Here is a 26,887-nt window from a genome sequence, read left to right on the forward strand (position 1 = left end):
GAAATATCAAGTATTGGGCATCCACTGGACTAGATAGAAATTACTGGGTATTTGGTCCAGGCAATAGACTTCGCAGCAGTAGGCATGAGCATATACATTTGATAACGGAAGTTCCAGGTAAGGAAACTGGGAAGGGTCAAAAGAGGATGAGAGTGAAGACTGCAGCAAAACTGGCAAGAAATATGACCAACAATAGGACAGTTGGGACAGGGTGACTGAGACAATAGTTCTGATATTCTGTGGCTTGTTGAGCACAGCTAGGTATGGGTGAATATGTCAATTTCAGTTTCTTGTTTTTCCAATACTGAATCCAGTTCATCACACATCCACAACAGTTTGTGTGTTTTTAAAGTCCACATGAACTTTCACCAGCATTTTACTAAGAAATTCTTTGAATATACACATTGTTGTAGGCAATTTTGCTTATTGTACACATATTTGCAAACCAGCTTTCCATGGCAGAATGCATTTTTGTATGTTATTTTCACTAATATATGCAATTTTAAGGAACACTATGCATTTTTGTGCATGTTACATGGCTGAAGAACTGCACTGCAAAATTTGAAGAAGCGTGAATTTCAAAGAATGGTGGTTTCAGTTCATATCTTGTTTTAGAAACTAAGAATTCAGTATATCTGCCTTTAAATATGAACTGATTCTAATTTTCCCCACTTCCCTGTGTGTATCTGGTGCAACTAGAAAATCAGGAAATAAAATCTGTATGTTGACCAGAAATTAGCTACGAGTGTTAGATATTTTTTCCAAGAAGGTGATTCCCATCACTGTTGGCTGATATGAGTCTTCTTCTGCCATAGATTAGATCATATTTACTTGAATGTAATGCACACCTTTTTTGGCTAAATCACGTCGTGAAAATTAGGGTGTGCATTAGATCTGGTGGCACATTTATATTCGCCAGCAAATACTTTTTTGGTTTCAAGGTTTTGAACACTGAGGTGCACATTTGATGGTGCATGAATAGTGCTAGTCAGAGGTCTCAGCTTCTCAAGATGATTGAGGGGACCCGATACAACCTTCTGACATTGCATGTATGATGTTACGAAGAGCCATGGGGTGAAGCCAAACACCCTCTGAACAGTGAGGGGGCTTGGCCCCCTCAAATAAAACATGGGGGGGGGGAATGTTTCAGACCCTAGGATCCAGTGCCTATGATGCTAGTACAGCTCACTTCAGCAAAAATTTAAGTATCTTTGCTGAAGGCCAAACTATAAATTACAGAGAAAATCTATAAGTGACCCTCCATCATGATGAACCAACATTTTTATTCTGTCTTTAAAACAGCTAGGGCTGCATTGGTGATCCAGATTTCACTTCAGTAGCAGCACTTCCAAATGTCTTCGTTAATAAAATTATTTTGCAAAAAAACCCAACAACCCCTGAGACACCAAATGTATAGCAAAACAACACTAGAACATTTCCACTGAAGTGCCAAAATGAAAATACCTTCATCAGTATAGAAGAAGCCAGTGAAAAGAACAGTGTAGCTTATCTGCCCATTTGGCTCACGAGGAGGAAGCCATTTCACTTGAACTGCTCTGGGTCCATCATTAAAGACAAATAATTCAATTGTTCCTTCGGGTGCATCTTCACTTGTACGAGCCTCTACCTGCAAATTTAACAATGTTTGTTAAAGAAAAAACTTGTTTGTTACAGAAAAAAAGGAAGCATGAGAAGAAGGAACATTTTGTTCACCTAGTACATGGCAATAAAAGATTTCCAGATTGCCTCCATTCCTGTTTCCAGTGCCATGGGTCAGCACAGAGAGCATGTGTAACAACAACTGTCATCACTGAAACACAGGAAGTTGTCTTATACAACGTCAGACCTGTATTTCTGTCTACCTCAGCAATGTCTACACTGACTGGTGGTAGCTGTCCAGAGTCCCAAACAGGGGATATTCCTAGTCCTACCTAGAGATGCTAGTGATTGAACCTAGACCTTTGCACGCTATGCAGATGCTCTACCATAGAGCTGCAGCCCTTCCCCTTGGAATCTGTGAAATGGGTACCCATCATTCTTAAGTCCCTGAATATCTTATTTTAGTAATGAGTTCTGATTTTTAAAATTTTATATGGTTTTTATTGTACAGTTTTATATTAAAAATTGTTTTAAACTGCTCAGATATTTTAAATGAATATATAAATATTTCTAATATAAATATTTTTAAGTTTACAGAAAGCAAGATATGCATTTATCATGCATTATATTTTTTTAATTTTATTTTATCTATACAGTACTGCCCTTCATCTGAAGATTAATATAAGGAAGGATAGGTAATTTCCCCCAGTTCTTCCCAGTTATTATCCCATTACATACATACATACATAATTTTATTTGTATGCTGCCTTTCTGCAGTTTAAATTGTGCTCAGGGTTGCTCACAATATAGGTAACTACAACATAACAAAAGTAGCCTTAAACAATAAATAAAACATTTAAAAATACAAAACCAAACAGAACAATTTTCACATAAATCACTTTCCTGAAATAGAACTCTGCAAAAAAAAAACACCTAGGTTCAGGTATTATCTGTTCTGCTCCAATAGAAATTTGTTTAAAAAAGAAAGAAAGAAAGAAAGAACTATTACACAGAACTTCAATAGCGGAAGATTTGTAAGCATTCCTAATTATAATTTCTACATTGCTGAGTGTTTGTAAGTGCCTGTCTATAGGAATTATCACAGATTTGATTGATTACAACAGACTTTTGTGCATTTGTGGCTTATTGGCATGGAAATCCTATAAACTGGAACTTCCTCACCTTCCTTGCCTATGAGCTCTCCATTGGCAAAGACTAGGCGATCCATGTCAACCATTGCCAGTGCTAGCAAGACTATTGGTTCATGCAGTACCTTTCATTATTGGCTCAGATGTGCCTATGGGAGGGGGCCTCCCCCTTTCCCTAGTGATAGGCTTGTGCCCTGGGATAAAATCCAAGATTGCCTATATGTAAAACATAAGCTGTTCAACCTAAAACTTGTCCTGTAGCCCCAATGCTCCTAGCATCTATGAAAAGGTCTTAAGGCTTGTGGTGATTGAGACACATGCCCTGTGATGTGTTGCCTTTTTGCTGCTGTGAATGAATGTCCTCTGTCAATGCTATCAAACCCACCTGCCAAACAACTAAGAGCAGGTATTGCAACACCATTTTAGCAAGCAGTTTCTAAGACACTGTGTGCCCTTTCTGTTCTCTATCCATCGATCTTTGCACCTTAGGAGAGCTCTTGTCTGTACCCCAAAGGAGCTCATCTCCCTGCCACGCTTTCTTGTAGCCACAGGTAAAAAGTTGCCAAACCTGTGGCCATCCTCTCATCCTTCAAAAGGTAAACACAACAGAAATAGTTGCTTCATGTTTCTTGTGATCACACTTGCTGGGTTGTTTGCTTCCTGAGTATGTGGTTTGGGAACTACCATATCTTTCGCTCCATAAGGCACACCTGACCATAAGACGCACCTAGTTGTTAAAGGGGGACTTCAAGAAAAAAAATATTATTTAAAGGGAGCACTGAGCAGAGCCTGTATGCATCCCAAGCTCTGCTCAGCGCTCCCTTTCACGAGCCGCGTGGAGTGTGTGTGTGGCGCTTGCAGGCTTTTCCCCAAAGAGGGAGAAGCCCCCAAGAGCCGCACACACACTCCACGCAGCTCCTTAAAGGGAGCGCAGCTATCCCTGGCTTTTGCGGGAGGTGGGGGAAGGGACAGAGCCGCGCTCTGTCCCTTCCCCCACCTCCTGCAAAAGCCAGGGATAGTCGTGCGAAGCCTCCGCAGGGCAGCGGGATGAAGGCTGCCTGCTGCCCTGCGGAAGCTTCGCAGGCTATCCCAGAGCTGCTCAGGAGCTTGTCGGGGCTTGCGGGGGAACCCCGGATTTCTGCCCCCCCCCCGGCCCCAAAGAGCGGCTCAGGGAGCAGTGGACAGGCTGCTCCACTTTGTTTCCCTGTCACCTGAATCTTTACCATTCCCACATAACTTCTGCCTAATGTCTTCTGTTCCTAGTTCAAGTCCTCCTTGTCTTTCTTCCTGTTCCCAATTTTTATTTCTACCTGCTTCAGGCCCCAAGACCACATGCCAGTTCCATACTTACAGTTTTGTCCAGCAGCAGCAGCTTCCAGGGAGGGACAGTGGTGTGCTTCTGGCCTCTCAACAGCTTCACTGCTGCATTGACTGGGATGGAGAGGGATGAGGTGGCAGGAAGGTCAGGAAGGTGTGAGCACAGTGATGGAGCCAATCTTGCACTCCTCCTGCTGCACCTCCATCAAGCTGACCTTGCCCCCACCCCTTTGGCCTCCATTGCCGTCCCACTAAATTCAGCAATGTGGTTGACAAAAGGCCAGGTACATGCCACCCCTCCCCTCTAGCCCCCGCTCCTGGCAGCATCTGATCCTCTATATCAGGGTTAGTCAACCTCAGCCATGCAGATGTTTTGGAGCTACAATTCCCATCACCCCTGACCACTGGTCCTGCTAGCTAGGGATCATGGGAATTGTAGGCCAAAAATATTTGGAGGGCCAAGGTTGACGAAGCCTGCTCTACATAGCTACCTATGACCCTATATCCTACAATGGCTATTTTCAGCTTTCATGTACCTACAATAGGGATCACCAATGTGCTGCCTGCGTGTGATTGTCAGTATCTCCTATGGTGCCAATGAAAGGTCTCCATAAATATCGCCTCAAACACAAACAATGCATGAGAGACGGTATGTTCTTCCTGCTCAGTTTTGGTTTGCACTGGCTTGGTCTATCCATTGGTCTATCCATAAAGCCTCTTAAACATTCCCACATTTCATTGGAAGCCAGGACTGGGCACCACTCTTTATTCTGCTCTAAGCAGAGGAGTGGGGCAAAGAGCTTCCATCTATAAGTGGTGGCTGCTGTAGGTGTGCCTGTTTCCTATTGGTTGGGTGGGGCGGCTGAGGGAGGTACACGCCTGCATCATTTCATTTCATAGTTCTCTCTCTCTCTTTTCTTTTAGATGTGTCAGACCTTTTTTGTAACCCCACAAAAAAAATAACAAAATTCCTAATGCAAAATTCGTAAAATTCCAAATGCACTCACCAACCCCAAAATGTTGGCAAACCCTGATCCTATAACACAGGTTAATGGCTGCATTAAAACAGCAGAAGTTTATATATGCCTATACTGCAGGACAGGGTGGTGGGGTTGAATATTCCTAAACTGCTCAAAGATGCTGAACGTTCGAATGAAACACGACTCCACACGTAGACGGTCATCCTGAAGTCATACACTCCTGTGGAATTGTACTGAAACTCTGCTTTATACCCATTTCATTAGTGCTACCTTTCAAAATGTAGCAAAGGCTGCCATATGTGATAGATGTGTGACATTAATTTTCAATTATCTGTGTCTCCATAATTATTGTTTTATTATTTTACCATTAGAACAAAAAGCTTCTCAGAGTCGGAGTGTGCTTAGTAATATAAACCGAGCTCAAGTTTCCCTCATTCTTTTCTATTGTGCACCTGCTTCATCATATTCATATTTTGTGCCTCATATAATATAAGGCACTGAAGTCCTCATAATTTTCAGTGAAGTCACAATTTACCCTGTGTACTTTTAGACAATTTGGATTAAATGCCTATATGCCATTCTGCACTTGATGCATTGTACTTATAGTTATGCTTTTTCAGTACTGTATCTTAAATTGCATATTGTTTACTATGCAGGGAAGACATTCAACATAAAAATTGAGTGGACAAACAACTTGTCTGGCTTTCATTCAATGCCTTATATACTGATAATTTTTCAATTAAGTAAAAATTTTAAAATAAGCACAACTAACAATCAAGTATGAACATTTAAACTGTGCTTAATATTTTTCCAAATAAGAGAACATATGACAAAATAAAGATGATGTTTCAAAATCATATGGCAATTGTATGGTATATATTATCTATCATTTTCTTAAACTACATACTTGTAGTTTTGAGATATGTACCCTGTTTATCAGATGCGTTTTTATGATTCCCAGATGAATCAAAATTGTAAACAGCTATGTACTTCCATAAACAACACAGTGAAATCGGTAGAGATTCCAAATGGATAACTATTTTATATATTAAGGTTAAGTTAATTATTTCTGATTTATCCATTTCCCAGATTTTCATTAAATTTGAAATAATACACAGCTTCTCTGAAAAACCATTAAGCCAACGTATTATGCAACAGCAATACATAAAAAACTCATTAAAATCTGCTACCTTCAAAAATCTGCTTCTTTGAGGTGCTTGCGTTGCAAAGCATCTCTTCAATCGATTAGGGCACATTAAATAAAAGATCAGCAACAAAAATAGCTGGAAGGATAATATCAGTTTACCACAGGGAGATGTCCCTGCTTCTATTTAAAGTTCTCAATGAGCTAAATATATATTTCTAAACCAAGTGTTGGATATAAATGGTAATGGGGGGGAAATCTTTCAGAAAATCAAATGAAGATGTGTTGCTTTAACTTCCTGGCAGCATTTAGGTGAGTTGCTCTCTAAATAAAGACATTGCATTTCAATTCTTGTGATTGGAGATGGATCACTGGCTCAGGAAAATAGTTTGCATTCTGAGCAGGCGATACAGATAAGTATTAGGTCGACTCTAAACCCCTACTTTGAATTGCACTGAAAGTCAGGGCTGAGTTTCAGCTTTAATGAAGTGCAGTTGCTTACTAGTTTCTTTCAGAACACGGCGGAATATTTTGAGACTATTGCAATTCTGTACAAGTAAAATATACTGTGAGCAGCAAGTGCAATGCTACCATCTGAAATGCTTAGTATTACTATCTGCGCATTAAATTAGGGAGAAGTGATTCAGTATTAATGCCAACTCACTGGAACCGGGACCCCTTAAACAAAACAAACAAAAAGTTTAAGGGAAAGGTTCAAGCAGCGCTGCTGTTGCTGCGCAACCTTTGTGCATTTGAATAGAGGTTGTGTGGGAGCCCCACACAAATCCTACAGAAATGAATGGAGTTTGAACAGCAGCAGCTGCACGAGTGTTTGGTGCACTGTTCCCTAAATTTCCAGGATTATTTTTTTTAAAAAAAAATGAGTAGAAAAATTGGCAAAAAGCCACTCATGCTTTTAAGAGTAAATATCCATCAACCCCGTCCAAGCTATAAAATGTTTAATGGTAATAAAGTCTACAATCCTGCTCTACAGATGGATGATGTTACTAGCATTTTAAAGCAATGAATCTTGGGAAGAAAAAGGGAAATGTGATCAAAAATCAAAATAAAAAATTCAGTCCTGGTGTCCTTTTTTAAAAAAAAGGCAATCTTCGTACGGTGAAGCTAATATTACAAAGTGAGAGCCTGTTAAGGAAAACTTTGCCAGAAATGCTAGAGTATGTATTTCAGTGGGGTTTTATTCTTGAATAAAAGCTTGGCTGGGCAAGGGAGCTTTTCTTCCCAGATTTTACTGCAAAGTGCAAGTTCAATTTTAACAACATTAAACCTCATAAAGACAGAAGCCGTGTTGTTTTTGACACAACACCGTGTCATTCTGGAATGTTCTTATCAGAGTCAGAAGCAAGATCACCAAAGAATGTGATTATTTCTTATGCTAGAAAACACTGATATTATTAAATAACTTCTGGTGCTTTTATTTTTAGATTTATATAATTAAAAATACTTATTAGGGAAGCACAAAATGGTTACAGAACCAAAGAGCTGTCAATATTAGAGAATAAAGTAGATGTTGTTTAAACCTCCAACTTAATATTTCAGTACTAAGAGTTATACATTTCTAAAATTCTCAGTATGTTACTTGCTGCTGCATCACATTCAGAAATGCATACCCTTTAATCCTACATCCATACCTTTTTCAGAACAATATACCATATTAGGCATTGATGTTGATAATATGGTGTTTAATGTGGCTTGGTCTTCTACAAACTTTATATTATCTTCAAACTTTTATGTTGAGGCAGAGGCTAGAATTTTTTATTCATTACTAGAATAGCAATTCTTCTTTTAATTGCATCCTTATAAGTCAGATTAAACCACATTTGCACCTCTTAAACATATTAACTTTCCTTAATTTTAATAATATGCGTTTCACCCTACTTTTCACCCCCCCCCCCTTTCCACACTCCTTGTCTCAGTCTTTACTGTATCTATATGATATTTTGGAACGGTGCCTAGTGGTGACCTATTCCAATCCTTTGCAGCTTTTAATGGCATTTTTTATAAAATGTCACATTTTGCCAGATGGGTTAGTACTGACCAGTGTGAATCATCACCATTTAGTCTGATATTCACTGCCATCTGACATTTATTACATTCTCAGAATGTAAATTGAGGTACTCACCAGCGGGCCTAGCGCACAGCCTTTTGCAGTACATGCCTGAACTCTGAAGGAATGTAGACTCCAAGGAGAAAGTCCAGAAGTAAAATAACTGAGCTGGGAAGAATTCTGTACAAGAATGCCATCCATGTACAATGCATAGCTAGTGATAAATCCTATTTAAACAAACAAAAATGAAGAGAAACTTAAAAGGCTTGATCATAACAGGTAAGAGGGAGGGAAGCAACAGTCTTTTAAAAGAACTTCAAGACAGCACATTCTCTCATCTCCACAGCTTACAAAATAGAGGCAGCAACATACATGTGCCACCAAAACAAATCTCTATGTAAAACACGAGAAGTCCAATGAAGCAGTACTGTGCCCATCTCGTTAAAAAGTAAAATTAAACCGCTCCAAAGAAAGTAGACCTTAATAGACTTGCTTCTTAATAGACCTGTTTCTGAAGTGTAAGTCAAAGCAATCGAGCTGGGAAAGTTGAGGCAATTCCGTTTCACGGCCCCACTCTGCATGCAAATGCATGTGTGGATTAAAACAAGGACACTGAAGATATATAGCGACCATTTAGAATCCTAACACCTTCAGACCTAGAAAAACTAGTGATCCATATTTTAAACATACTGCTGTAGTACAAGTCAAAAGACAATTCCCCTATCCGTCTCTTGACCTTGGCCCCATCCTCTGCAATGTTAATTGTTGCTATTGTTCTTAAAAATAAGACAAATACGAATGTTTAAATAAATTGCTATTAATTGAGACATTACTTCGGAATTGCAGACCTGGAAGGGAAGGGGTGCTATGGGTTCAATTAACTACCGTATTTTTCGCTCTATAAGATGCACCAGACCATAAGACACACGTAGTTTTTGGAGGAGGAAAACAAGAAAAAAAATATTCTGAATCCCAGAAGCCAGAACAGCAAGAGGGATCAAACGCAAAGCCTCTTCAGGGCAGGGGGAGCGTTCTTCCCGCTGCCCTGAAAAGGCTTTGCGTTGCTATCCCAGAAGCCAGAACAGCCTTAAGGATCGCTGCACAGCGAAAGCAGCAATCCCTCTTGCTGTTCTGGCTTATGGGATAGCTGCGCAGTCTGCATTTGCTCCATAAGACGCACACACATTTCCCCTTACTTTTTAGGAGGGGAAAAGTGTGTCTTATAGAGCAAAAAATACGATAATTTGTATTGCACCTGGTAAGCAGAGGGGAGTTTTCTTTTGTTGCCATACAGCATAAACATGGTTTACGTGCTCCAACTAAAAGGAAGTTTTCTCTAATGATGGAGTTAAGACAGAGATGGGGAAGTGGATTCCACCCAGTGAGTCAGTTCCTTATCTTCCCCATCCCGTGCCGCCCAAGTTTGACAGCTGGGAGGGGCCTATTTTGTAATACCATTTTGCAATGCTCTCTTGCTGTGTTTTCCATTTTGACCAAGCCACACTTAGCTGCCCTAAATGTAGTGTCATATATGACATTAGGTAAAGATGTGGGCAGGCCAAAAGTAATCTGGGTCTACTCTTTAGACACAGATGAAGTAAAGCTAGAACCATTCTTAGCCCTGCTTCCCCAAAAATATACCATGGGGAGGGTGTGCTTGCTGATATTCTGATGCTTTTGGAGTCGAACAGGAGACTTTCAGTGACATTGGGTGGGTGTAGTTCGGAACTTACATTACTTAACTTTACAATTATGTCGATTCTGTTATCACCAGGCTGAGCACTGCTTTCCTTTTGGGTGAAAACAGAGGCAAATTAGGTGTTGAGCAGTTTTGCCTTCTCTCTGTCACCCAATAGCATTTCTCTGTCTTTTCCATGCAGAGGACCTACAACTTGCTTGTTCTTCCTCTTGCTTTAAACATAGCCAAAGAAACCTTTTATTATTATTTTTAACCTTTCTTGTGAGCCTGAGCTCATTCTCAGCTTTGGCCTGCCTGACATTCACCCTGCAATGGTTGGCTACTCATGTATACTCCTCTGCGATTTCCCCTTTCTTCCATTTCTTACACATGCCCTTATTAAATCTCAGCTCATCTGTAAGCACCTTATGCAGCCACACTGGTTTCTTTAGAGGCCTCCCACTTTTCTTTCTTGTTGGAATTGTCTGCATTTGGGCCTTCAATATTTCACCCTTAAGGAACTCCCAACCATCTTGGACTCACTTCTCTCTGAGTATTTCTGACCATGGGATCTCACCCAGTAGCTCTTTAAGCTTTTTGAAGTTGGCCTTCTTAAAGTCCAGAGTGCAGTTTTCCTTGCCTCTGTATCAGGAAATCCAGGAGGGACCAGGTCCAAGATGGCAGCAGAGACATTCACAATCCCAAGGGTTTCTGCTCCAATTGAAATCTTAATGGCATTTTCATTTGGGTGGGGACCAACTTCCAGACCATAGAGAATGTCAGGCATTAGATAATTTGGTCCATAGAGATGTAAGAATACAGTATTTCCCACTATCTGCCTAGTGATACTGTCATTCAAATTGTAGTTTCCAAATGGAACTGAGAGCTTTCTGCTTCTCTATTATTTTTTTATCTGTATGTAAAAATTCTTCAAATGATCCCAGGGATATCACATCCACATTATAGTTAACATTAGAAAGAGAATCCATACCATTGCCATTATCACTGAAATTACATGGTAGTTAGCAAATAATTGGTCTCCTGACCCCCTAACCCTCTGTTGCCTTTACCCTGATATCTAAATCAACCCAATGTTCTGCACATCCAAGGGGAACATTGTTAGTGCTCTGTATGGAAGTTGTAAAATGCACCACAGGACTGCCTATAATGGAACTGTGAATGTAATTAATGGGCTGTAGAACTTATCATAGGTTTTGTCTTCTGTACTTGGAAATAAGCTGCTTTTTACACTTAGTTTAAATGTCAACTTCAATTATAAACATTTTATTCTTTTTGCCTGTTCAAGTCAGGACTGTGTTTCCTTTACAAATGCACAGCTTCTTATATAGTACTTCATTCCTTTGCGGCAGCATGTTTTGGTTGCAAATTTCAATAAGCAATGAATTTCAGCTTTTTGGAGCTACTGTGAATTGATATGTTCTTATAGGTACCCTGATAAGCTAGTCCATATTTTGCTCATGGAAATAATGAAGACATAGATTTGTTGGGCAACTCCTCCCCATAACACACACATACACATGTGGCTCATTGGTGTCTAGAAACACACAAACATATATCCATGAGCTGTTATCACCCAACTCACCATTCATATGACCTGAAACCTGTTTCAGGCAGGAGCAGACAGTGGGTGTATCATTCTCCTAGCCTAAATACATGTACTGCAGATGATGGGGGAAGCATGCACCAGACAGGGGTGGGGCATGGTGGTACCAAACTGTAAATGTTTCAGGTCAAATATCTGCAAAGTTTAGCCTGCCAAATAGTACCGTGAACCTGTATATACAGTCATAATACCTCGGGTTGCGAACACTGTGGGTTGCACGTTTTCGGGTTACGGACTGCGCCGAACCTGGAAGTACTGGAATGGGTTACTTCCAGGTTTCAGCGCTCGCGCATGCGCAAAAGCACTAGATTATGCTTTGTGCATGCGCAGAAGTGCCAAATTGCATCAAGTGCGTGCGCAGACGCGGCGCTGCGGGTTGCAAACGTGCCTCCCACACGGATCACATTCAAACCCAAGGTATGACTGTATTGGCCAGGGTAACACAAATACAAAACACTTTGAGCTGCACTTTGGAAGATGGCAAACTGTCCTGGCTGCAGCCTCTCATGTCACATTAAGTGCAACTCCAGAGGGTCACCTGGCCATTGTATGGGTTTCGTGGCTGCAGAAGACTGTTGGAACTGTGAAACTCCTCAGGGCCTATATTGCTCTTTGGGTGCTGGCCGTTCCAAATGCATTTGCACCTAGGTGCATTGGTAGCCATCTACTGGACATAAAGACCTAACAGGTAAAAGAGTACATTTGATAATTGATAAATTTAGCTGTTTGATACCTCTGTGTATGAGTAGCTACAAGGTATCGCAGTCATCAATTTATGTGGACACTGGGATTGAATAGTAAGGAATACCATGTTCTGCTGTCACTACAAAATCACCTATAATCTTGACTAGGTTTCAATATAAGACCTAGAATCATAACGGACAATTTACTACATCTATAAAATTATTGTAAAGATGTAAAGATACATCACACAAAACAACTAGAACTGAAATTGTAACTCTGCCTTGTTTCCAAGAATGAGATCCAACTTGTTGTAGACTTAACAACTGTATATTCCTGTTATCACTACTATTCAGCATAAATACTGAAGATAATTATACTAATCTTAACAAAGCACTTGAAAATATTAACCTGATTCTGATACCAATTTGAAAATTTAGTATACTCAACATTGAAGGAGGACTGGCCCCTTTTGAGTTTTGTATTTGGTGATTTAAAGAACAAACAACCAACAGTTGCTCACATCAGATTCTGCATTTTCTGCACTTGTAATGTGAATGGAAAATACATATTGTCTAAAATATGTATCTCTTATCATTTCTGTCCTGAAATAAAATGTTCACAAGTGACACATTCCTGACTTAATTTCTCCAAACTATTCTGTAGCAGGGATTTGATCACATACATGTAAATGTAAGTTTGTGCAATTAATGTGGATTAAAGCCTCCTGGCACAACAAACCCACTTTTTGCACTAAGCAAAATGATGATGAAATGCACTAGAAAGTGTAGGATAATGATAAATTCATAGGAAGTCATATCTTTCTTTACAGCATCTTACAGCCATCTTTGCATATATGTCTCTTCAAGTTGTCTCCATCGCTTTCTGTTGTTTGCTTCTTGCTTCCATGTAACCTCTACACAAACAAGTCAGAATAAATGCTCAATAAAGAGCGGGCATTTATATAACCTCCATGCAAGCTTTGTGCAAACAAATCAGGACGAATGCTTAATAAACAGGTCATCTGGAAGCAACCTAAGAGGCATTCCTGGTGTACCATGTTTAAAACAACAATAAATGGTTTAATGGCTATGGAAATAGTCCTAGGCAATGATTCACAGAACAAATAATAACAGTGACATATCCCATCGTCCACATTCAGTGCTGTGCATATCTGAGAGCAAGCTTCATGTTAAAATTCCTAATTGCTTACAAATTATTCTGAAATAATCAACAGTGCTATGTTGAAGGCAGATTAGCTGCAAACTTAAATTAACTGACAGATTACAATAGTTATTTATAACTCTTAGTCTATCAAAGACCTCGTTAATAGTGTCTTGTACTCAACTTGAATTGATTTCTTAGTGTAATTTTTATATAAATCTCCAGGATGCAGGGGGAATGCTAGGAGACCAAATATTCATTTGGTACTTTTAAAAATTGTACTTTAAAAAATTCAGTTATTTTTAAAGTAGCAGCAAGTATCTGCAAATAAGACTGCCACATGTTTACGGGCCTTGTTCATGTACCAGAATTGAGCAGGTGAAGCATTCTCCACAATTTACCTCTATACCAGGAAAAAGTTTCACCTGCTAAAATTCAGTTGCTCATAAAGCCATTGGCCCAGAGTCACTAAGAAAGGTGACAATTCTGGCTACAGTAATTCTGATTATTTATTTAGAATGGAAAGCTTTGGCCAAGTCAGCTTTTATCACCCTGCAGCAGTTGGACATTCTTGTAAATTACATTTTAAGCCTCCTCCTCCTCCATGTTGAACAGAGTACTATGTACGCTGTACCCCACCCTATTTTATCCTAAAAACTTATGAGGTATTTCAGGGTGGCTGAGCAGAGAATGAACCTGAGTGTCCAAATTCTAATTTAAACACTACTACATCACATTGGTCTGCATTTGTAAGCTAAACAAACAAATTTGCACAAACTATCATTTGGATCACGATGCTGTTATCCTTTCAGCTTTCACACTTCTCTGAATTTTGAAATACTGTTCTTGACCAAAAGCCCAGAAAACTTACCAAACTTCATATAAAAGTTCACATTTCGGGTTGAAATACATACAAAAGTGTGTATTTTAGATTGAAATGCATATAAAAACTTGTGTTTTGTGGGGATATATGTTCAAAAATAATGTGGATTTTCATACGTTTTTTTAAAAGATCACAGCTTGATGCAGAAACAGGACGCAGCAGATTTATGAACAAACACATCTGAAAATGACACAGACGGGAAACAGACTTATCCTACCATCTCCTAGTCAATCACTTTAATCCCTTTACTACTCTCTCCATTTTTAGAAAGTAAAAATGCAAGACAAATAAAACATTATGGAAAAATGCTATAAAAATCAACACGTTATTAAGAGGTGTCAAAGACGATCCTTCAGTTCAGTTGTTCAGGAAATGCAATAGGCAAAGGAATGCAGTACATGTGAACCATCAAAAGGGAGCACTTTTGAGCCACTAAAACAGCAAAGCAAGGCTGAAAACTTCTGTCTCCTAGCTATAGACAATGATACTATCTCAGGTATTTTATGCGCTAAAATGATCATTAAAAATTAAGCACCACATATAAGCTGCCATTTAGAATATTAATTTACCTTTACTAATCATCTTTTTAACTTGAGGCTAAAAGAGTTCACTTACCATTCGGATACTCTGGCTTCATCCACGAGATATTAAAGGAGTCAGAGGAATAAGACTGGGCTTCGGGAGCAGGAACACCTTCTGGTGTACTCTCAGTTGTTGTTGCCGAGTTAGCTTCACTTATCGTGCAGCCACCTCCACTGCAGGCCTTTTACAAAAAAATAAAATAAGTCACAACAATAAATCTATAAATACATCCCCAGCAGATGCCAATCAGAAAAAAAGCCAGAACTCAAGAGGCTTTGTAAAGACTTATATTGATTGTATATTTTTAGATCTCAAACAAAACATGATCCCTTCATACCTTTTCACTTGTTTGTGGGGATTTATTTTAAGTTAAAGTTACACAAAGCCTATGAAATTGCAGGAAAGATCCTTTCCCAGGAGCAGGCCTCTCCAGAGAGTGAGCTGTGTATCACTCTTTCCAATTGCCTGCTTGTTTTGCAACAAGGATGCCCAGGAATTCGAGACGAAAGGCCGCTTCTGTGTGAAGGGGTGAAGACTCTCCACGTGAATAAGTGGAGCTGAAAAAGGCAGGGATTGTTTTTCTTCACATTATTTATTTAGGCTGCTAACTTGCAGGCTATTTAAATATTTTTTAAAAAACATTTTGGAAAGGTAGTTTTTCTTGCTTTTCAATGGAAAAGCACTGGATAGGCATATAATCAACATTAAAACATATAATACATGGTTATATATCTCTCAATACCCACTTTCTAAACTTAATTTTCTTACTTAGCATAACACAAAACTTTACCATTTGTTATGAAATTTAAAAATTGCAAGTGCCTTAGTTTTTATGAACATTATAGGTATCACAGGTAAAGATGCAAGCTGCTGCGCTCTAATTATATCTTGGTCTTTGTTAGTTGGGAAAACAAAGTTATTATTTTTTGGGGGAAAGTTTAAAATAGTAACAGAAAGTCAGCACGGTAGAAAACAAAAGGAAGGTTTGATTATCTGGGCCTGAAACAGTATAAATGCCCGAGGACTTTCACACAGAAAAAGAAGAAACTTCTGTTTTTAAAGTAAGCACTCATAAGAAAAATCCCAGTGGCTAATTAAGGAGTAGCAATAAAACTGGAAATTCAGCCACATTTTAGAAATATGATTGAAGAGTTCAATTTTATTTCATCATTGTACTTAGATAAGTTACAATGATCTGCACTTTTGCCTGAGAGATTGTTTCTAAGTAAAATGGATAGGAGTAGCCTAGAAGTGTAATAATAAATAGAGATGGACAAAGCTAGTGGGTGGGGGTGTCCCACCGCCTGATCCAGGATGAAAATCAGGTTTCCCCATAAAGGGGTAAAATTCTGTCCAAAAGCCCAAACAGGGGCTAATGGGCCGTAGAACACACAAATTCCAACCTGGCGAGATCACCCTATCTGACTGCGATATGGGTCACCATCTCTTCATAAATGATGGATAAAAGAAATCAGTTGCATTGTTGAAAAGGTTAACAATACAGTGGTACCTTTGGTTACGTACTTAATTCGTTCCAGAGGTCCGTTCTTAACCTGAAACTGTTCTTAACCTAAAGCACCACTTTAGCTAATGGGGCCTCCCGCTGCTGCTGCGCCGCCGCAGCACGATTTCTGTTCTCATCCTGAAGAAAAGTTCTTAACCTGAAGCATTATTTCTGGGTTACCGGAGTCTGTAACCTGAAGTGTCTGTAACCTAAAGCATATGCAACCCGATGTACCACTGTATCTAAAACTCCAATATAACAGCCCTGGATGCTATTTTCCCCTTAATTTTCCCAGACCTCAGACATCACACTAAACCATGGTTAACATTAACCATGGTCAATGTTACACACAGTCCATGAATCACAGATAAAGCCGAGGTGCCTGGCAGATAGTCATTTAAATCTTGGTTTATAACATAACAGAATAGTTACAGTAAAAGCACCAGCGAGAGCAGCTGAGCCTTGAGAGAGGTATGAGTTTTCTGTAACCCCACTTGTGGATTTGAAGCTTTGGGGTGATGACAGCCCAGGATCACTCATAACTCTAAGCTATGGTTCAACATAACCATGGTTTATAAACCAACCACAGAGCTTGGTTGACCAGCAAACTTTACCATTAAGGGACTGAGCTTGGTTCACATATAACCCTAAGCCCTAGTTTGATAAAGAAATGCAGGGGATTTCCTCATTTTTCTGGGCAGTCAACAGGAAAGACTGAAAGTTTCTAGAATATGGTCTGTGGGGCTGCACAGAGACTGCAAAAATGGCATTATGGTATACATTGATCTGAAAGTGACAATTAAATGGAAATCAATGCATATATGTAAAGTGTAGATTGTTTACATAAGCACAGCAGTTCATAATTCATTAATGAAGACTCAACAAGCCATCACACAGAAAAATACTAGGTCTTTTTTAAAAGGGGGGGTGTGTGGGATCAATGTCCTCTACTGTGAATAAATGAAATATAGTGCATATAAATGCATATTGTGCAAAAAATTTTGCCACATCATTTTCATCATGTGGAGCCATCTGATTCCATTCCCTTTTAGAATGTTTTCCTGTACATGTCTACTCAGGATTTAGTTCCCCTGAATCTAGAAACCCCAGAAACTGGTTATAGGATTGTTGTTGTTGTTTAGTCATTTAGTCGTGTCCGACCCTTCGTGACCCCATGGACCAGAGCACGCCAGGCACTCCTGTCTTCCACTGCCTCCCGCAGTTTGGTCAAACTCATGCTGGCAGCTTTGAGAACACTGTCCACCCATCTCGTCCTCTGTCATCCCCTTCTCCTTGTGCCCTCCATCTTTCCCAACATCAGGGTCTTTTCCAAGGAGTCTTCTCTTCTCATGAGGTGGCCAAAGTATTGGAGCCTCAGCTTCACGATCTGTCCTTCCAGTGAGCTCTCAGGGCTGATTTCCTTCAGAATGGATGCGTTTGATCTTCTTGCAGTCCATGGGACTCTCAAGAGTCTCCTCCAGCGCCGTAATTCAAAAGCATCAATTCTTCGGCGATCAGCCTTCTTTATGGTCCAGCTCTCACTTCCATAAATCACTACTGGGAAAACCATAGCTTTAACTATACAGACCTTCCACTCAATTGGCAAATATAGTGAATCTCACAACGAAATTGATGGGACTGGAAAGTTCTCCACTCACACCCATTGGCCACTTCTTGTGGGGTGGGCAGTCTGCACCATCTACTCTACAGCCTCCTCTCATTTGTCCACGTCACTATGCAGCAATTAGAATCAGTAGCAACGGGAACTTTCTAAAACTTTATTGCTGCAGGGAATGGGGTCAGAGGAAGGAAGGCAGCTGGGGAGGAAAAAGAAGAAATAGCAAGAGAGAAGACTGGACGGTTGTTGCATGTGTGCACACACATATGTGTGCTTGTGAACGAGGGATGGAGAGAGATTACGCATATGAATAGGTGATGTATATGTGCAAGAAAGAAAGAGTGTGAGGTGACTCTAGCCCTGTCCCTTTTGGCTGTAGCCCCTACTTGCCACAGGCATGTAGCCCCAAAAAGTTCTCCCCAAAGGAATGTACTCCTTGTGCTGAAAAGGTTTTTCCAGCCCTGTTCATGGCAAATATCCAGCTACATAAATCACAAAACTAGCAGTTTCATCATACCTTGCTGCTGAAAAGGTGAAGCTAGATGTAAGATCAGTTGCAATTACACACCACTATTTACTCCATAGGGCAAAGCACATTTGGTATTCCTATGGTATCTGCACCTATAGTCAGCCAATTCTTTCTAACTTAATTTGTGCCAAGGTATCAGTGGGGCAAACTGGATGTAGTCCTAAAATAAGGGAAGAAAAGTAACCTGTGGACATGTGAAGTGTGCCTCTTCCTCAGCACTGAATAGCTGCAATCTCCTGCCGCCTCACACTTAGCATTAGTACATATAAGGGTCTGCTTACTAATCTCTCTTTAGATATATAAAGCCAATGAGGCCAGTATGTTGTGGTGGTTACAGCACCAGCCTAGGACAGGGGAGATCTAGGTTCAAATCACCCTCAACCTTTAATCTCACTGAACTTCATTCAGTCATTCAGTCATTCAGTCACTATCTCTTGGCCTAACAACCTCCCAGAATTGTTGTGAGGAAAAAATGCTGGGTCATGTACAGTATGCTATCTCAAGCTCCTCTGACAAAAGATGGGAAATAAATAAAAATGAAGCACAGCACTACTTCCATATCCAAGAACAAAACTGGAGTTCACTGAAAATCATCTTTTTTTAAAAAAAGTTATTCATTGTGGATTATACTTAGAAGAAGCAATCATACTGTTTTTAAAAGTCCATTTAACAGGCCACTTAATGCTTATGGTTTGAACAACAGATGTAGCAGCATCCTTAAGTTACATTCATCCCATCCCAATGATTTCAGTTGGACAATGTGTGATGAGCGTCTTAACTGCGTACAAAACTGCAGGAAATGTACATAATGCTCTATAGTTTACTATGCTGAAATACCCAAAGGACAAGCAAATGCTATCAACATGGATTCCAAGTCATCCTTAATTAGTCTGAATGTCCTTGCTTTGGTGGACTCTGAGTCAGATCCTTATAGTTACTTGAAGGTAAATTATTTTCTTCGTGGTATAATGTGGTGTAATATTTAGAGCATTCAAGAGCATGTTGAGCAAAATGAATGCATACAGAGTGTCTACACATAAATGTAAATGTATTCATAATCAAGAGCAGAATATTTTTCTATGGCATTTATCAAAGCAAATGTCCTTATATAGGTATTACTATAAAATGATGAGAGTGTTTAAAACAAATAGGGACAATCTCATGTTTATATTCAAGGTATTTTCAGTTGTACCATGGAACTTAAACTGTTCTGTAATCAAAAAAAGAAAAAACCCACACCAAAGGAAATGACTGCACAAAAGAACAGCAATGACATTTAAAAGACATTTTAAGATGCTGCCGGTTTGCAATAAACACCTTCCCCCACTTGTATTTTCTTAAACTTACTTTTGTGGGGATTTACAGAGAAATTGCACCACACCAAAAAGAAAGAAGATATGGTGGAAATTGGGGCTTGGTTAAATATGAGCATCTACAGAATTTAAGACACATACAACTCAAAATGCCTTTATGCAATAGTGATGTGTGAACTCCCGTAGCTCATACTCACTTTGTGAACACATGAACAACATATCTAGTCTTTTTGAGTGTGTGCAGAAAGATGGCAAAGGTCAGTGGATTAAGCAACCCTTCCCACCAGCCTCCTTGTGTTCCTCCACCCGCTGTGGACTCCTAGGCAATCCCCTGTACCTTTCTTCTCCTAGACTTACCAAGTTCTCCACATACATACACACATCCCTCCTCTGCTGGAGTACCTACAAGAATACTGCAACACCTGTGCCCGAGCTACAGGGAATGCTAGAAAACAAAGTTCTCCAGAGGTCTTGACTCAGGAGTCCTTGAAACTATGCTTTTCCAATGGCACAATGGTAGAGGGAGGGAGGGAGAAGTGGGAGAGCTTCTTGCCACCAGCAGCAGTGTCTCATCCATGCTATGAAGTAGGTTTAGGAGAAGGATACAGAAGAGGAGGGGAGAGCTAGTTTGGTGGCAAAGTGACTGGCAGTGTGTGAACTCAATACGCGCCCAAGCCCAAATCATTAAAAAGACCAGGGCTTGTACTGGGGAGATGCTTTTTTAAAAACAGGGAAGGAGGTTGTTGCAAATTGAATTTAATTTCCATCATTAATTTGTAGTGAACTGTGGAAGTTATTTCATTTCTGTGATCCCCTCTGGAGCTTTGCTGGAGTCTTCAAAACTATGAGGTGAGGAACTGGTTGGTTTTGCCTATCCCGTCTTTAAAAACAACAGTCCCTTTCTTTGGCATTAAAGTTGTTGCAAAACTTGCTTAAAGTTATACAAAAATTAAGATTATGCTTCCAACACCCCTCACAATAGTCAAAAGGAAGTAAAAATATAAATACACATAAAAGTTATCCATTTGACTGTCTCATTAGAGTGTGTGTGTATGTGTGCAACTTACTGCAAGCTTAATGAAGTATTCAGTACCAGGGGAAAGGTGTCGGATGGTATAGTGCTGGAAAAGATCTGTAGAATTATAGGTGACATTCCAAACTGTGGCATTTTTCTCATTATTGGCAATGTACAGGATATAGCGCTGCAGGTTGCCATTCACATCCTCTGGTGCTTTCCACCTGAAAATAAAAGCAAGACATAATTGCATTCAGAAAGCAACTCACGCAACTATTGAAATACAAAGTTTAAAGGGGGGAAATCCTTATAGTAATTACTTAAAGGAGGAAAAATAATCTGGTCATCAAACAGTCTGGAGAAAATATTGAAGCAACACATGTGGCAATATGAAACATTCTTTAAAGGTAATATTTGTACTTGGAGCCCAAATGATTGTGACAATATCTTCAAGGTAAAAGCTTCATGCTGATGGTATCACAAGCATTTTTTCCCCCGTGGCAATCTTTGCACTGAGGCTATGGCCATATGTAGGATACACTGATTGCATAAAGACAAAATGGAAATTAAGTTGGCAAGTGATAATCAAAGGTTCACAGAGGCACTAAACTAATCACTTGTATGCATTTAATCATAATAAATTTAATTTTTGTCACAAACCCTATCTGTGATTGAACTCACTAGGATTCTTGCATAAACAGATAAAACATTTGTGTCATCTTTAAAGGGGGTGGGGGTGGGATTTGGCTTACCTGTGAATTCCCATTCTCCATGGTACCAGGGTGAGGCAGTGTTGCTTACTGAGAGAGATCCTCATCCTGGTCACCATTTGGGGGTCTTCTTGCAAACAACAGCAGGAGAAGACTTTCCAGAACACTAAGAGCAAGCCCCAGATCCAAAGAAGCACTTCAGGTATTAAGAGGTGCCCCATTGCAATTGCCAATGGGTTGTCAACAACAGTATGAACTATGCTAAAACTTAATCAGAACTTTAACAGATTTTTTAAAAAGAGAGAGAAAAGGAATATGCTAAGACAATGGCCACCCCTTATACATGAACTATCCAGAGTTACTAGAAGGTGGGCGACACTGGACCCACCAATTGAAAGGCTGGGGAGAGGAATTCTAGAAACGTCTAGAGTCGGTAGACTGGCCTACACTATGACCATGCAGAATGAGAATCCACAGGTAAGCCCAGGTAAGATGGGGGGGGGCTCTATTACTCAGATGTAGAACACAGGAAGCTGCCTTACTATTGTGCAACTATAACTGGTAACAGGTCTCTAACAGAGGTCTGCCACATTTTTTGTTTATTATGTATGCATGTTTCTCCAAATACACTCCAAGCAGCTAACAAATTGTAATAAAAACAGAATAAAGCAAGCCATATATAGGTGTATGTATGTACGCATGCACGCACGAATGCGCGCACGCACACACACACACACACACACACATACAACAGTGACAGAAACTTTTTGTCAAATTCCAGCAGTAGAAAAATAACTGAACTGAGCCAGCAAAAAAATTAACCAAAGATGTTTTATTTAAAGTTTATAGAAAAGAAGTTCACCATAAAGCGTTGCATTTTAATCTGGTATGAAATAGAAGGTTTCATAAGGTTTTGATACCTCATATGTGCTCATAGCCTTTTGCTGGCTTCTACATTGGCTCCCAGTACGTTTCCGAGCACAATTCAAAGTGTTGGTGCTGACCTTTAAAGCCCTAAATGGCCTCGGTCCAGTATATCTGAAGGAGCGTCTCCACCTCCATCGTTCTGCCCGGACACTGAGGTCCAGCTCCGAGGGCCTTCTGGCGGTTCCCTCACTGCGAGAGGCCATGTTACAGGGAACCAGGCAGAGGGCCTTCTCGGCAGTGGCGCCCGCCCTGTGGAACACCCTCCCATCAGATGTCAAAGCGATAAACAACTACCTGACATTCAGAAGACATCTGAAGGCAGCCCTGTTCAGGGAAGTTTTTAATATGTGACATTTTAGTGTATTTTTCATCTTTGTTGGAAGCCGCCCAGAATGGCTGGGGAAACCCAGCCAGATGGGCGGGGTACAAATAATAAATTATTATTATTATTATTACTTCTACTAAGACAGGCATGGGGAAACTTAAGCCTACCAAGCTCCTTCAACTGGCCCTTAGTATTCCCCGGTGGCCATGCCCTCAACTCAGATGATTGGGAGTGCTCAGTTATCACCTCCATTGCTGAGTAGCCTACGGGGAAGGTAGCCCCTTTCCCAAATGTCATTGCAGGGGGTGAAACCCTGGCAGCTGGATCTTTTGTAACCAGCGGCAACAAGAATTGAATATGTGACCTTTAGCATGAAAAGGATCACTACTGGCTACACTGGAACCAATGGAAGCTTCAGCGCTGGTGCTAATAGCAAGGGTTTTTGAGAGAGAGGAGGTTAATTTCATTGTTTTAGTGGGGGAAGATTAAACCCATTTCCTGGTGGGGGGGAAACTAGACACATCAAAGATAACCTCACATTTAAAGTCACATTTAGTTTGAATCGAAGTCATAGACTCTGCTAAGACCCCAACCAGGATTTCCCTCAACTAGGCAAGGACAGTCTGGGAGTCCCTTGCTGCCACATGCAAATTGAGCATTCCTGGAGACCAAAAGAGAAGCAGCCAAGTTTGTCCCAAACTGAAAGAAGAAGAAGAGGAGTTTGGATTTGATATCCCGCTTTATCACCACCCAAAGGAGTCTCAAAGCGGCTAACATTCTCCTTTCCCTTCCTTCCCCACAACAAACACTCTGTGAGGTGAGTGAGGCTGAGAGACTTCAAAGAAGTGTGACTGGCCCAAGGTCACCCAGCAGCTGCATGTGGAGGAGCGGAGACGCGAACCCGGTTCCCCAGATTACGAGTCCACCGCTCTTAACCACTACACCACACTGGCAAACCATGGGTAAAAGAGGAAAATCTATACTTAACTGTGCATATATTGTTTTAGAATCCAAAACGGTCAGGACCGGTGCATCCACATGAGCTGGTGGCAGCTGGGCTGTAAACAAGGTGACCTGGGAGCTGTTTGTACAGCCAACAATTGTGCAAGCAGTGACGAGAAACTGGTGCGCTGCAAAAACTCGTAATTCTAGAAAAGGAGGAAACAGGTATGGCACTTAGTTTTTTCCTTAGGATTTCATAAAGGACTGGATTCAGAAACACTGAAAAGAATTATCTACCACGTATTTTGCACTTTTAAGCGGGGTGGTGGTGGTGGAATTAGAATATTATAAACACTGTTAGCATTAGTTATTGATCTCATTTTGTTCTATATATCTTCTTGCAAAACCGAGCTACTGAACGGAGGAGGAAAATGTAATATAGAAAAAAGGCATATGCATTAATCTGTTTCATACTGTTTTATGTATAAAACATAATGAACACTCCCATATATACATCAGTCTTAATATGCTCAAAGGGTTGTTTTCTCTCATAAAATGTGTTAGATATTACATATAGCTATTATGATATATTTCATAATATCTCATATTTGAAATTTCCCTGAGGTCTTGAAAACTGCAGCCTTCTGTAAGGCCCTGTCTACATTAGCACACACTTCCTTTCATATTTAGCTCTTCCTCTACTAGCATTAACTGTTTTTCCTAAAAACATACATTTCTTTATATCCTAACAACCTTCTGGGTTTCTGGCTCCCTGCAATAAATTCAGAATGTGTGCTGCTCATGTAGCTTCCAATAGCTGAGTTGTAAGGTTCTGTGGAATAATAATAATAATAATAATAATAATAATAATAATAATAATAATAATTTATTATTTGTACCCCGCCCATCTGGCTGGGTTTCCCCAGCCACTCTGGGCGGCTTCCAACAAAGATGAAAAATACACTAAAATGTGGAAAAGGAGGGAAGAACTATGAAATGTAAATGTGAAGTAGTTGTGTTCCAGAATCATGGTGTACCTGAGACTAATATAGACTAAAAGGAATAAGCTGTCAAAAAATAGCAAGATTGTCAAGGTGGCTGGGTACCATGGTGGAAATTCATCCCAAAAGAGGCTGAGGCAACCCAGCCAGCTGGGCAGGGTATAAATAATAAAATTATTATTAAAATGGAACATAAGAAAAAATGGTAGAAATTCTTAAGTCTTTAGTAAATAAAAATATTTCAAGTGGAAAAACCAAGACATAGTCTACAATGGATGCTCCCCCTTTCCAGGTGGGATGCAGTTGGGGCTCCTCACCCTCTGCCTCCATCCTGGCAGACAGCTATTGCATGTTTGCCATCCATTTGAGAATTCCCCTGGCTGGCACAATCTCAAAGTAGGACCTCCTGCCTGACCCCAGCTTCAAATGGGCCGATCAGAGCCACCACTGGCTGGGCAGTGCCTCACTGGCTGGCCAGGCATTAACTGGTACCATGTCAGTGCCAGGTTTTGTAAACTAAGAAAATCTTTAATAAAAATAAATTTTAAATGAGAGAGAGAGCTGGCTGCGCTTGCTTTCCACAGCCCTGTTGGCTGAAGAGAAAACCCTTTCACCCTTCCTCATCTTTAATCATTCGTTTACATTTTAGGTCAATTTCACATTATTTTAACCGTATTTCGCTTTTCAGGTTGCTGCTTTAATCTTATTTTATTCCCTAGGTTGTATTCTAACAATTTGGAAGACAGTCTTATCTCTTCTGCTGCGGGTATTATTACACTGTTCTTTCGCTTTTATTTATTTCTGTTTGTTCTCTAGGAGCTGGAGAGAGCAGATGCCATTATGCTTTTGTCTGTACATAGTGTGTAAATAAATACAGTGGTACCTCGGGTTACATACGCTTCAGTTTACATACGCTTCAGGTTACAGACTCCGCTAACCCAGAAATAGTACCTCGGGTTAAGAACTTTGCTTCAGGATGAGGACAGAAATCGTGCAGCAGCGGCGTGGCAGCAACAGGAGGCCCCATTAGCTAAAGTGGTGCTTCAGGTTAAGAACAGTTTCAGGTTAAGAACAGACCTCCGGAACGAATTAAGTACTTAACCTGAAGTACCACTGTAGTAGATTAGCTCTACAATGTCTCACGCTTCTTGCTGTGCTATGCCAAAGGCTTAGTGTGCATATCTCATTATGATGTATGTCGCTAGAAGCGCACTGCAAGAGAAGGGAGATGCCTTTTCCAGAGCTGCGCGTACTGGAAGACACTCAAGTTCTGGGGGCTTGCACCCCCCCCCCCCCGAGCATTTTTCCAACAGTGCTTCCTGACCTTGCTGTGGTTGCTGTATTCAGAGCCAGGAAGGAATTTCCCTGTAAACAAATTGGCCGGTCTAGAGGTTTGCCTTTCCCCAAAGCAAAATGTCACAACTTTTGGAGGTTAAGGCATTGGGTGGAAACCTAGTCTTCAAGCTTTGGGTGAAGTGGTGCACCTGATCAGAGCTGGTAACAGGAAATATGATGTGTGGTAGAATGTCCTTGGTTCTGGCACCAGTCTTCTGTCACAGTGGTTTTGAGCCTCTTCGAACCTACAACCCTTCCTAATCTGATCATGTACCATGGAATCTACCCTTATATATCCTTTTAATCATAAACAGATTTATCCCAGCCTTTCCTTTCTCTCCCTTTATTATATTTATTCCTGCCTTTCTCAGGGAATAAATCTGCTTTCAAGCCTAGCCACAATGGATTACTCACTAAGGAAAACAATGGCTGCATGCCTCTAAACGTATTGAAGTTTCTCTCATGTCTTGTGGCCTGACAAGTAGCCACAAGAATGGGAGAGAGAAAAGGTGCCCACGAGAAGAGCCCAGGCTACATTTCCTACAAACAGTGAGCTACAGAAACCACACATTTAAATCAAACCAGCATCAATTACTTGCCACATCTGATCCGATTTGTACTTCTTGTCTGATATTGACCTATTCAAGTGCTTCATAATGGATCAATTGCTGCTACAGATGCAGGTAGGAACATAAATCTAAATCCGGGGCACTCCCCTAAAACTCTAAGGTTACTGTTTGTCAAGCCCCTTCTGATTACAGCATCTTGTTTTCCATTTGCTTGATTGGGTTATTTGCATA

The 26,887-nt window shown here is 40.3% G+C and overlaps 1 protein-coding gene across 5 annotated transcripts in view; it reads right to left on the reverse strand.

Annotated features, from left to right (window-relative positions):
• USH2A (usherin) overlaps positions 1-26,887 on the reverse strand; it is a 418,893-nt gene that overhangs the window by 195,689 nt on the left and 196,317 nt on the right. For all 5 annotated transcript variants that reach the window (XM_083433263.1, XM_083433262.1, XM_083433261.1 and 2 more), the window contains exons 33-37: positions 23,798-23,957; positions 20,900-21,071; positions 14,902-15,049; positions 8,332-8,483; positions 1,465-1,627 (exon numbers count right to left, since the gene is read on the reverse strand). In XM_083433263.1, the coding sequence (XP_083289389.1) occupies positions 1,465-1,627; positions 8,332-8,483; positions 14,902-15,049; positions 20,900-21,071; positions 23,798-23,957 (795 nt within the window). The remainder of the gene's footprint in view (positions 1-1,464; positions 1,628-8,331; positions 8,484-14,901; positions 15,050-20,899; positions 21,072-23,797; positions 23,958-26,887) is intronic.

The sequence above is a fragment of the Podarcis tiliguerta genome (genome assembly GCF_965153285.1).
Source record: "Podarcis tiliguerta genome assembly, chromosome: 3".
Classification (NCBI taxonomy): domain Eukaryota; kingdom Metazoa; phylum Chordata; class Lepidosauria; order Squamata; family Lacertidae; genus Podarcis; species Podarcis tiliguerta.